This window comes from Pseudophryne corroboree, chromosome 9, assembly GCF_028390025.1.
Source record: "Pseudophryne corroboree isolate aPseCor3 chromosome 9, aPseCor3.hap2, whole genome shotgun sequence".
Lineage (NCBI taxonomy): Eukaryota > Metazoa > Chordata > Amphibia > Anura > Myobatrachidae > Pseudophryne > Pseudophryne corroboree.
Window position 1 is genome coordinate 91,097,072 of NC_086452.1, and position 13,691 is coordinate 91,110,762.

Consider the following 13,691-nt stretch of genomic DNA (forward strand, 5'->3'; position numbering starts at 1 on the left):
GACCTGCATGTACTGACGACAGAAGACCTCGCTAGCGACTAGCAGGAGCGAGCATTGGTGGTCATTCCGAGTTGATCGCTCGTTATTTTTTTTCCGCAACGGAGCGATTAGTCGCTAATGCGCATGCGCAATGTCCGCAGTGCGACTGCGCCAAGTAAATTTGCTATGCAGTTAGGTATTTTACTCACGGCATTACGAGGTTTTTTCTTCGTTCTGGTGATCGTAGTGTGATTGACAGGAAGTGGGTGTTTCTGGGCGGAAACTGGCCGTTTTATGGGTGTGTGCGAAAAAACGCTGCCGTTTCTGGGAAAAACGCGGGAGTGGCTGGAGAAATGGGGGAGTGTCTGGATGAACGCTGGGTGTGTTTGTGACGTCAAACCAGGAACGAAACTGACTGAACTGATCGCAGTGGCAGAGTAAGTCTCGAGCTACTCAGAAACTGCTAAGAAGTGTCTATTCGCAATTTTGAGAATCTTTCGTTCGCAATTCTACTATGCTAAGATTCACTCCCAGTAGGCGGCGGATTAGCGTGTGCAAAGCTGCTAAAAGCAGCTTGCGAGCGAACAACTCGGAATGAGGGCCATTGTTCACTACACAATGCGTACACACTGGACAATAGGGCAAAATGAGCGATATCGTTTAAAACATCACCTAGTGTGTACCAAACTTTAACACAGCTTTGTTTTTCCACTGCAATTTAGATTTCAGTTTGGACACACCACACCCAAATCTAAATCTCTCTGCACATGTTACATCTGCCCCACCTGCAGTGCAACATGATTTTGCTAGAAAACAGGCCCTTTCACAAGCAGTTGCAGGCCAGGGAAGGCCATATCTTTGTGACTGCCTATATACTGCAGCAGACATTAAGTTCATTTGCAATCAATGCATATGTAAGATTTTCTATATTGTCTTTTTAAAAGTAGCCTCACCCTGAATGAAAACACACCTACTATTAAGCAGTTACACTTCTTATTTTGCATAAGCAATCAAACTACTGCTTTGTGTACCACATTATCATTACTTTAGCGACTAGTGTAGTCTTCTTATAATTATACCATTGCATGTAAGGGTGTGCAAGCAGTGCCGCCACTTAGGGCCCTGAGGGCAGTGTCATCGCTGTCTAAAACGGCACCCTACATCCAGTACAGCCGCCAATATTGTCTGACTCTCCAGGCAGTGTTCTATTTCCTAGTGCTGTTGAACCTTCCCCCCTTGGCGTGACGTCATCAAATCACTGGTTCAGGGGGCAGAGTGGCACAGCCCTGCTCTGGCCCGACACCCAAATGTCTTGGTCTCAGTAAGCTGCAATTTGAGGGCTATGTAATGCTTCCATATCGGGACTGTATTGTCTTGATCAGCACGGCAGTTGGGGAGGGGTGAACCATTCACGGCTGCCCTGCATAGCATACTAGTGGTAGGTGCGTGTGACAGTAATATGCGGTTGGAGGTGAGCAGAGGAAAATAAGGTGCAATTTAGTACGGCCTCTGTAGACATGACCACATTTATTATTTATTATGTGGACACACCTTCTGTTCTGCTAACCGGATCTGGCATGTTGGGAGCGGTGTTTATGACATATAGATTACCTGTATGGTCATGCGCTATTTTCAGTGCTCTCCGGAAACGTAATCCATGTGGGCTCAGGTAGTAAATAAGGTCATTATGATAGATAAAATTACGGAACCTGTGGTCTACCAAGTAAGAGATGTCATATACAGCTTTAACATAGGGATTTTCACTGGAAAAAAAAAAAAGACAATATGGAAGGTGAAACAGCTAATAGATGCATATTACTCTGCAAATAAACATATTATAATTATATGAACCATAATGCATCTAAATATTGGGTCTGTTTATTCCAAAAATGACAATAATAAGTCTCATATGCCAACATATAGTCAATATACCCCACATGAGACTGTGAGGTCTATTTATTAAAATATGTGATTTGGACAACGTTTTACCACTGGCGGGAAGAGAAAATCACCTATCACTGCAAACTATCATTAAAATCTGGGTAAGAGCTGATTTAATGCTTCACAAGGCCTGTCTAGGAGTATAGGCATATGTGCCAAGTAGCTGGTTCTCCCATGCACAGTGGTACTGAAAGCCCAGACATGATCCACAAAAAAGAGGAATAAAATAAACTGTTAAAAAAAATCAGTACAAATATAAGAAAACATAAAAAAATATTCCCTAATGAAATAATGTTTAATTCAACAATAAATAATTTTTCATTCAGTTCATTCATTGTTTTTATATTAATGCCACACACAGATCTTTGTTAAATAGGCTTCCACATGCTCTCCAAAAAACCTGGTAAAACTTTTCACTGGTGGGAATAACTGCTATCACCGAAATTGGAAAAAAACGATTTATGGTGTGGAAACAACCGTTAAATAGACCTCTTAGAGGTCAAAGTTGCCAGCAGATTGTCAAAGCCGCCAACCATCGGTGAATTGACGGTGATATTTAAAATGACAACAGGAGTAGACGCTATGCAAGTCTGATTTAGCATTTATTCCTATTGCCAATTTAAAGCTATCGTCCAAACCCACCGATAATCAATGGCTTTGACAATCCATTGGTCAGTAACTATACCCCCTAGTCTTAGAAATAAATCCTATTTTTCTTTAAGGGGTCTATTTATCAATAATTTGATACTCAATGCGATCTGTGCGCTTTAATAGCTCATAGAATCGCAGATGACTTTAGCTGCGGGGGCCAATCTTGGGAATGCTTTGCATTCCGGAGTTTGGTAAATCTGGTAGCATTGCATACCCCCCATAGAAACCTATGGGAATTGCGGCTGCTGGCGGAAATGGAGGTGCCGCAGCGGTTATCAGAGATATACCCAAATATTTATACTAAATATTTGCAGTGTCATCCTGGAAACCGGCGTTTTTAGGGAATAAGCCGCACATTTTTAATAATTAATTGGCTCCTAAACGTGTAGCATATGCTAGTTTGCAATACCTAGAATTTACTAATGTGTTAATAGAAATGGCAGCACCCCCCCACCCTCCCCCTACTATGTCAGAAAATCCAGGACACATTGGTAATGCTGACCAAACCTATCACAGTTTACCTGTCCATCTGGCAGTTGCTATGGTAACTGAAGGCGCATCTCATGATGCTGTCCACGGTCATGGAGCTGGCATCATTGGAAATCTCCACTGGCTTCTTATCTACGAGGCGACGTTCCCATTTGTCCTGAAACAGGATATTCATTAAAGGGGTAACCCACTTCTGGACAACACTCCTAGCTAGGGAGTTTATCTCCTCCCCAAATATGGGGTCCCTTAAGCCGACACACCCACATTACATACTTGCCTACCTTCCCGGAATGGGTGGGAGGCTCCCGAAATTCGGGTGACCATCCCGGCCCCTCGGAAGAGCAGGCAAGTCTCCCGATTTCAGGGGTCACCCCCTGCCCGGCCGCCCACTTAGCGAGTAAAGTGGGCGGTCCGGGCAGGCGATGACGCAATTCTTGTTGAATCGCGTCATCACAGCCACGCCCCCTGTATAATGCCACGTCTGGCACACCCCCGTTCCGCCTCTGGCCCGCCCCCCTCAGCACGTCATCACACTGCCCGCCTTCCCTGCTGAGCCGACCGGCTGCTCTCTCCCGAAGAGAGTAGCCCAAAAGTCGGTAAGTATGCCACATTAACCTGTAGAGAGCTGCGTGTTCTACTGTGCTAACGAGGGGCCTAATTCAGATCTGACCGCAGTTCTGCTGCAGCATGCAGAATCCCGATTATCTCCCTCATTTTCCCTCTGCCACTGCCTGATTGACAGGCAGTTGTGATGAGGGGGTAGGAAGGGGGTGGGGAAGGCATACATTCCCAGAAACTACAGCGTGCCATCCCTGTTTTCTGGGAGGGGAAAGCTAGGGGTGTGCGTGTCAGCTTGGCCATCTGTGTGGAAAATCGCGACCACTGACGACCTCTTCTGCTGAGACATCTCCTGCATGCCCCTCCTGGAGATCGGATGGAAATGCAATGCATTGCATGCAGCACTGCATTATGTCTATCTCTGAATCAAGGGCCTTATTCAGACCTGATCACAGCAGCAAAATTGTTCTCTAATGGGCAAAACCATGTGCACTGCAGGGGAGGGGGGGGGGGTTAGATTTGGGTGGGGTGTGTTCAAACTGAAATCTAATTGCAGTGTAAAAATAAAGCAGCCAGTATTTACCCTGCACAGAAACAATATAACCCACTCAAATCTAACTCTCTCTTCACATGTTATATCTGCCCCCCCTTGCAGTGCATGGGGCCTAAATCAGACCTGATCGCAGCAGCAAAATTGTTTTCTAATGGGCAAAACCATATGCACTGCAGGTGGGGCAGATGTAACATGTGCAGAGAGAGTTAGATTTGGGTGGGTTATTTTGTTTTTGTGCAGGGTAAATACTGGCTGCTTTATTTTTACACTGCAATTTAGATTTCAGTTTAAACACACCCCACCCAAATCTAAACTCTCTCTGCACATGTTATATCTGCCCCACCTGCAGTGCACATGGGCCCTCATTCCGAGTTGTTCGCTCGCTAGCTGCTTTTAGCAGCATTGCACACGCTGGGCCGCCGCCCTCTGGGAGTGTATCTTAGCTTAGCAGAATTGCAGACGAAAGATTAGCAGAATTGCTACTAAATAATTATTTGCAGTTTCTGAGTAGCTCCAGACCTACTCACAGATTGCGATCAGCTCGGTCCGTTTAGTTCCTGGTTTGACATCACAAACACGCCCTGCGTTCGGCCAGCCACTCCCCCGTTTCTCCAGACACTCCGGCGTTTTTCCCCGACACGCCTGCGTTTTTTAGCACACTCCCGGAAAACGCTCAGTTACCACCCAGAAACGCCCCTTTCCTGTCAATCATTCACCGATCAGCAATGCGACTGAAAAGCGCCGCAGGACCCACAGCAAATCTACTAAGTTTTGTGTTAAATAACTTAGCGCATGTGCTCTGCGTACCATGCGCATGCGCATTTAGCAACAAATCGCAGCATAGCGAAAATTGTCAACGAGCGAACAACTCGGAATGACCACCAAGGTTTTGCCCATTAGAGAACAATTTTGCTACTGCGATCAGGTCTTGAATATGGGGAACGCTATCAGTGCTAGTGTACTGAACCTATCCTAGCTATTCCTAGCCATTTCGTGCAGCTTTGCATTTGTGTTCCCTCCCTCTTTGAGCAGGAACCACACCCAGTGGCAGGATTGACCATCGATGGCTCACACCACTGATGTATTGAACCAAAGGGTTCAATCTATCAATCTGCTGACGCCTGCATCCATAATGCATCCAACAACGCAGGACCCTTACTGTACATGCACAGTACGGGTCCAATGCATGCACAAAGAACCAAACATCTGTACTTTGCTGCATGAGCCGCAGATCCTTCAGGACATGAATTAGACCCTGTGTGCTGTATGCGCTGAATCTGTGCTTTCCACGGCATCGCGCTGTCTGACAATTGCAGAACAAGTCCTTACCAGCATGGTTTTAGTGGCGTCGCCCATTAGTTTCACATACGGCTTTAGGATTTCATAGTGAAAGGCAGGAGTCAGCAATTTCCGGAGATGAAACCACTTTTCCCCAGAGGTGATCAATAATCCTTCACCTAATGACATTAACATAAATATTACTATCAAGACAAGAAAGTTAGTAAGAAAGTTAAACCAGTGGTCACATTGGTATGTGTGATTAGGAATGTGTTACATTGTGAGTGTGAGCAATACCCCTCCCTCCCCTCCCCACTGACCGCGACACTAAGGCGGCAATTTTGCATTGCTGCCTTAAACCCGCATACACACGTTGCGACTATATAGTTCATATTGGTAGAAAACAAAGTGCATATCGCACCGTGTGCTTGGTTGGCATTGCAAGAAAAAATAGAGTGTGCAGGCTAGCCAATATTGACTATATCAGAGGTTCATGTCTTTGGCTACAATATAGTTAATATCGGCCGTTAGCCTGCATCGCACCATGTCTATGCAGCTTTAGGCCCTCCAAATGCCTACATTTGAGAACCCCCCGCCCCTCTACTGTTATTCTGTCACCATAGTATTATCACCATCTGTCATAATCTGTCAATATTATCACCATCTGTATTACCGACAACTGTCACCATCACTTACACACACCCTATGCTGGGAGCAAAAGATTGGTCTGAAATAGGAAATCCGTTTAGGGATATGCCCATGAGGTTCCCCAAAATGAATCTGTTCCATGCCCACTACCTACACAGATAACCAAGCGGTAGCTGCCCAGTAACACCCGCTTCAGAGACGGAGAGAGGCGACCACACACAGAGGGAACTGTCTGCTCTCGTATCCTACATCAGCTCATGCACGGGGCAGTGCATGCGCAGTCTGCGATTGCTTTCTCAGCCGCATGCGCAGTCTGCCGCTAATCACGTGGTGCGTCTGCTTTTTGACATAGGTTTGGTTCAAAATCGAATTGGGCGCGATGGTGATCCGATGGTAGTCCGAGGCTGTGTCTCCAGGCGCAGCACTCGGATCTCACTAATGCTAACAGGATGCATTTATTTCCTATAGACTCCTTCTGTCGCATTTGAATGTTAATGACATAGAATTGCACAGTCACTTCCGTGCAGCTTTTCAATTCCTTCCAAACATGAATTAGCCCCATTGTGCAAGACATCAAGTTACACTGAAGGAAGACATTGAATAAGTGAAAGTGACAGGACTTGGACAGTGGGTAGATGTGAGGTGAGAATCCTGGAGTGACCCCCAGAACCCAAATTAGGAAGGGGTTAGAATGACTGTTGCTGACAGTGATGGGCAATTTGGGAACATTAGGAGCTTGGAAATATCACCACTTCTTCTGAAGATGGTGGAGGGACATCCAAGCTGAAATTCCAGATAGAGACTTCAGAAATATGAGGTGGTAACAGAGGGAGTTGTGTCGTACAGCAATGCACTTCAGTATCATCATTGCTAGTTCTGAGACTCTTACCATGTCCTCAGACATACTTTTAGTGAAGTAGAGTGTCTACGAGGAGATTCTGGTGCACTTGTATTAAGGCTGGAGACGGCATAAGGAAGTGATAAACCTGTGATAAGTGCAAGGTGATTAACACAGCAACCAAACAGCTTCTAACTGTTCATTTACATATTGGAGGTGATTGGCTAGAACGTTTATCACCTTGCACTTATCACTGGTTTATCACTTCCTTATGCCTTCTCCAGGTTAATATATCTTCCCCTCTGTATCTTGCTTTCCAAGAATCAGTGAGTCTGAGTCTATTCTATTCCTGTCATATTGCACCAGGTCACAAAGCACAGATCCCAGAGTAAGGAAAACTACAACATAACCTATGAGTATGACCCACAGCAAACAAAGGAAACATTATCTCTCCTGCTTGTGTAATTGTATCAACAGATAACACAGCGTACAAAGTCCGACAGTGGGACAAGATACAAGAGTAACTATAGGGCAGGCTGCTTGCTGGAGCCTTGTACTATATGACATGTGGCTGAAAACATAAGTAAACATTACGGCTAACTTTGGGACATCTTCATTTCCCAGAATCTAATGCCAGAATGACACTGGATGTTACCATTTGTGAGAGTGAATCATTATTATTTTTCAGAGCCAAATAATACCCCTTTTACACTCGCAGAAAAATCCCGGGATATTGCACGTGAACGCGCATCATCCCAGGATTTTTCTCAGTGTGAATGGGTACAGGGACAATTTCCCGGGACGAGCATCCCGGGATTTCATCCCAGGTCTTGACCAGGGTTGAACCCGGGACCGTCCCGGGAAGCTGGCAGTGTAAACGGGTATACCGGGTCAAGGCGACCCGGCACCCGTTCTCTTCATAGGAGGAGGCGTGCTTGGAGAAGATTATCTCCAAGCACCGCCTCTGGGAGACTCAGCGGTGACGTCACTGACCCGGCAATATGCCGGGTCAGCCCGCTAATGTGAAAGGGTCATTCCCGGGAATGTGTCCCGGCAAATATACCGGGACACATTCCCGGGAATGAACTTTCCTGCGAGTGTAAAAGGGGTATAAGTGAGAGGAGACTACACTGACATCTTATCATGTCATGTTTCACCTTTTGATTTTTGAATAAAAATGCAGCGTAAAACCAGATGCTTATACAGAGAATATTTAATCATTCACATCATTCCCTGACCCACTGGATCTTACACTGCAATACTCTCTCGCATTCTGCCTACGTCCTAGTGCTGTGGGCAGGATGGGGAGTGAAATTAAAGGAACTAAGGATCTGTGGGCACGGAGCGGGGCAAATTTGCTGGGATTCAGTGCCCTGTCCTGTTATACCTGCATTTCATGGGATTATGATGCAATGAGGGTGGGGCTTAATGACACAAAGCACCTGGCCACAACCCCTCAGTGATCAACTGCAACTCCTCTCCCAGAGAGGAGGATAAAAAACTTATCAAGTATGACATGTTGCAGGATGAAGCTCATGATTGGCCACTAGAGGGCAGTGCTATACTACAATATATAGGGCCAGAATCAATTGAACATGAGCTGCCGTCAGCTCATGATTTTTCTGCCCATCACGGTAGGCTGATTCTGCTTGCACCTCCATAGGCTACGAGGAGAGTAAGTCTTCCGAAGTAAATACTCAGGAGCCGCCGGAACAGGTCACGGCAGCTTCCGTGCTTGTTAACTGAATCTGAGCCATAGTAGAGGGTGAAAAAGTAATATGTAACTCTCAGCAGGAAAGCAGCATCCTCTATATAACTGGCAATTTAAGTTTGCAATCATCAAGTGAATTGTAAAACATCATGTAACAAAGGCACACTTGTCTGATGATGATGATGATGATGATAATGATGATGATGATGATGATGATGATGATGATGATGATGATGATGATGATGAAGACAAATGATGTCGCAAAATGTACTGCTAAAACATTAAGTGCCTGATTCTAAGGTGGGAGTAAAGCTATATAAGAGCATGTAACCAACCATGCTGCAATGCCAGGCGCACAAATACATTTATTATTTTTGCATGCAGGGTTAATACTGGCTTCTTATGCATGTAGCCCACAAATGTGTACAAAAATGTAACTTTTTACACAGCAGTTTACATCTGAGTTTGGACACGTGCCTCTCACATCTAAATCTCCCTGAGGCTCTTAATCGGCCCGGGCAGTGTATAGTGAGGGGGGTGGTCACATTTTAAGGGGGCATGCTATACATCAAGTGAGCCTTGATCGCGGCATGCCCCCGTGTCTCTGTATGCGGCCAGCCGAGCAGAGCGCCGGGAGGCTGCACTGCTCAGCCAGCCCAGGTTTATCTGTGTAGCCAGACCGCACCATCAGGCCATTGTTAGAAGTGCCAGATTGGCAGTCCAGCCCCTGTAAAGTTTAAGTAGTGTTTTAAAAAAATTCCCTTTAAACAAACAAAGATACAAATAGGGGCAAGATATTGGAGGAAGAACATTAAAAGGAAGACATCTAAGGCATTTGATTTGTACAGTACAGGTATATCCCCACACACACAGCAAGCTATTCAGTCAAACAGGGCTCATACAATATAATTTTATATATATATATATATATATATATATATATATAAATTGATTGTCCTAAAATGTAAATTAAATACATACCAATCCAAGGGATTACAAATCTGTAGGTCACATCATCCTTGGGATCTGTAAAATTGCAAGAGAAAATAAACTGAGCCTGGGAAACATTATAAAAGAAGGCACGGTTAAATTTTAACAAATACAATTCATGTTGGGCAATGCAACCTGCAGGACAAGAACGGATGAACAAACAAAAAGGCAATTACATATTTAGCAACCTGTCGGTAATCAATTCAAACCTTCCTGCTGTCCCGATCTCTGGGTGAGAGTTCCAATGAAGGCGCTCTGTCTTGCCATACTGATTGGCAAGTAGCCTTATCTGATGTGAAGTGGGGGCATTTTAGTGTGCAGGATGGGGGCATGTTGTTGTTGTTGTTGTGCAGGACTGGGCACGGGCAAAGTCTGAGAAAAAGCTGGTACCACTCAGGGTCACTACTATGAGTGTGGATCATAGGGTCGACCACACTTAGGTGGACAGTTATCAGGTCGACCACTATTGGTCAACAGTGACTAGGTCGACACCTGTAATAGGTCGACATGGTCATTAGGTCGACATGAACAAGGTCGACGTGGAAAAAGGTCGACATGAGTTAAAAAAAATTGGTGTCGTTTTCTTCGTAAAGTTACCGGGAACCCCAATTAGGGCTTCACTCGCCATGCTACAGGCAGATTACTATTCCCAATCGTAGTCCACGTGGATCGTAAAGTATGAAAAAGTTAAATGTTTTTAAAAAACTCATGTCGACACTTTCCATGTCGACCTAGTGACCATGTCGACCAATAGTAGTCGACCTAATGACTGTCGAGCTAGAGACCGAATACCACTACTATCATCCACTCTAAAATGGAGGGGGAGGAGAGGGTTTGAACTTCGTAGCACACACTTGCTCCGGGCGCTATGGCTCCATGCTACACAGCTGAGCTTGGGTCCTCTAATTATCCCAACCAGCACCTGTCCATTTCAAAATGAAAATATAATAAATAAACAAAATGTATTGCCTTTACCATGGATACCACCGAGCCCTATGAAAGACATAGAGCCATAAATTCTCATGGTGCCAGTTGTGAATTGGTGAAATGAAACATTAAACTATAGAGACAACTACGAGTGAAGCCCTGGTCAAGCTAGAGCAGAGACAATGGTCCTCATTCCGAGTTGTTCGCCCGCTAGCAGATTTTAGCAGCATTGCACACGCTAGGCCGCCGCCCTCTGGGAGTGTATCTTAGCTTAGCAGAATTGCGAACGAAAGATTAGCAGAGTTGTGAATAGAAAATTCTTAGCAGTTTCTGAGTAGCTCGAGACTTACTCCTACACTGCGATCAACTCAGCCCATTTCGTTCCTGGTTTGACGTCACAAACACGACCTGCGTTCGGCCAGCCACTCCCCCGTTTCTCCAGACACTACCGCGTTTTATCCTGGCACGCCTGCGTTTTTCCGCACACTCCCAGGAAACGGTCAGTTTCCGCCAGTGGTGCAAGTAAAAATATTTTCTTAGTGGTACTGAGTGCTGAAAAATGGGCGTGGTCATTTGTTGTGAAAGGGTGTGGCTACACGCCACAAGTGGGAGTGGCTACATGATACTAGTGGCATGGCGACACTACAAAGCCCCTTTTGTTTGCACTCTGGAGGCAAGGCTAGAAATATATAGTAAAGCCTCCAGTATAATAGAAATATATATAGTAACGCTGCCCCCAGTATAAGAAATATATATAGTAATGCCCCAATGTAATAACAATATATAATAATGTCTCCATTATAAAAGGAATATATAATGTAGTAGTGCCCCTGGTACTGTATAATAGAAATATATAGTAGTGTCCACATTACAATAGAAATATGTAGTAATATCCCCATAACAATAGACATATATAGTAGTGTCTACATTATATTAGAAATGAATGCTCCCAGCAAGAAACCCTGCGAGAAAGTGCAATCAGGCTCCTCTCTTCACGCCAGCCATAGCCGCCAGAGGAGGAAGTGTGATGTGGCGTCATGACATCATCGTTGCACTTCCAGTAACCCTGACAAACTGGGAGGCGCTGTCATGCTGCCAAGCACCATGGTCTTGTTACTCTGTGGCGCATTATAACTGTGGTAATGGTGGTCACGGTTGCAAAGTGTGTGGCAGGTGGTATTGAGTACCCGCTGCCATATTCTTAAGGGTACTCCGTACCCGAGCGTATCCGCATACTTGCACCACTGGTTTCCGCCCAGAAACACCCACTTCCTGTCAGTCACACTCCGATCACTTCAACGATGAAAATTCTTCGTTCGGACGTGAGTAAATCTACTAAGTTTTGTGTTAAAATACTTAGCGCATGCGCACTGCGTACCATGCGCATGCGCATTTTTGCTTTAATCGCTCCGTTGCGAAAACCGTCAACGAGCGAACAACTCGGAATGACCCCCAATGAGTGAGATCCAAACCACACTGGCTGCACACGTATGCCCAAGTTTAATCACCTGCGAGTTGTGAGCAGCATCAGCAAGACTTCGGCTATGTGACTTCTAGATTTAAAGCAGTCATACTTTTTTTCAGGAAAAGAACAGGTTGGCTTTGCCTTAAAATAAATTGCTGCTTTAAATCTAGCAGCCAATTTGCTACAATCTCCAATTTCCATGAACTGATGAGGACAGATGCTCCCCAGCTCCTAATACGGAAGGGAAATTACTGCTCTTGTGCTCTTGTGCTACTGCTTATTTCCCTTCACATATCAGGGACAGGATCCTTTTGGAGCCCCTTTTCCTGTATGTGAATTTTAGTACACTTGGGAGTAAGATCATTTGTTATTGCCAGGAATAGTGGTGATAAGAAATTCTGTCAGGCCTGAAACCCGATAATTAGTAAATAGTGGTTGGGTATAAAATCCCAGGTTACTGGAATCCCAACGGTTTCCTGGAAAGTATTTTAATCCCACCCCTAACTCACCCCTCCCGCAGGCCCATCCTTCCGCTGCCTAACTGTAACCTTCCCCTAGTGGCTAACCTTAACCCAAACCATACCTCCCAACATGACCCTCTCCAGGAGGGACACAATGCTCTGCTTCTGGATTTTTTTCTTAATTTATGATTGCCAGCACCTGTGTTGAACAGGTAATGGATAAGAAAGGTGTTTCATATGATGGCATATCATACCAGGTGATGGCAATCATACAGTAAGAGGGAAGTCCAGGAGCAGAGCATTCTGTCCCTCCTGGAAAGGGTCATATTGGGAGGTATGCCCAAAACTCTCATACTCACCTTGGGGATACATCAGCATTTTCAGCGTCCGGATTCCGGTGTTGGGACTTTGACCAGGACCGCCATCAAGGGGACTGCCGGGATTGTAGTTCTGAGCCTGGACAGTCGGATAGAGAAGGGAGGCCCACCTGCTGCCCGCTCCTACTTCCACTGGCTAAAGTCCTACCTGCCAACGGTGCTGACTCCTGCCGTTACTGTAATTGCGTCCCGGGGGTGTGTGATGTCATGATGGCATGCCAGAGCCGGCCCTAACCAATATGATGCCCTAGGCAAGATTTTGGCTGGTGCCCCCTAGCACCACCGCTAGTTCCGCCTCTGACCCTGCTGCACCCCTTTCCCAGCACCATCACACACCCCCCCCTTCCCACTCCGAACCGATAGCAGTAATTTTTTTTTTTCCTACTCCATGTAATTTAAATAAGAACAGTGTCCACATTCGGCGCACAGCCCAGAAAGGTATGTGTTTTTTTCTGGCAAGGGGCATGGCCACACAAAGGTACCCCGAATTCAACTTATGCCTCACAGTAGTGCAACTTTATTCACAAGTTATCATACAATAGAGTCCCTAATTCACATTACATCACACAGTAGTACCAATTTACCTTATATACGTTACTTCTCACAGTAGTGCCCCTCATTCACATAACATCATACTGAATTGCTCCTTAATCACATTAAACACCATATTGCTCTTGATTCTCATTACATCACACCATATTGCTCCTTATTCACATTACACCACACCATATTGCTCTTTATTCACAGTAGTGCCCTATCTATACGTTACGCCACATAGTATAGCACCTTATACACACAATGTCACACACTGGTAATGCATTTATA

At 45.3% G+C, this 13,691-nt stretch overlaps 1 protein-coding gene across 1 annotated transcript in view; it reads right to left on the reverse strand.

Moving 5' to 3' along the window:
• Nucleotides 1-13,691, reverse strand: part of LOC134957595 (cytochrome P450 4B1-like) — a 64,023-nt gene that overhangs the window by 42,221 nt on the left and 8,111 nt on the right. The window contains exons 3-6 of the mRNA XM_063939608.1: nt 9,628-9,672; nt 5,501-5,628; nt 3,093-3,217; nt 1,591-1,742 (exon numbers count right to left, since the gene is read on the reverse strand). Coding sequence (XP_063795678.1) covers nt 1,591-1,742; nt 3,093-3,217; nt 5,501-5,628; nt 9,628-9,672 — 450 coding nt within the window. The remainder of the gene's footprint in view (nt 1-1,590; nt 1,743-3,092; nt 3,218-5,500; nt 5,629-9,627; nt 9,673-13,691) is intronic.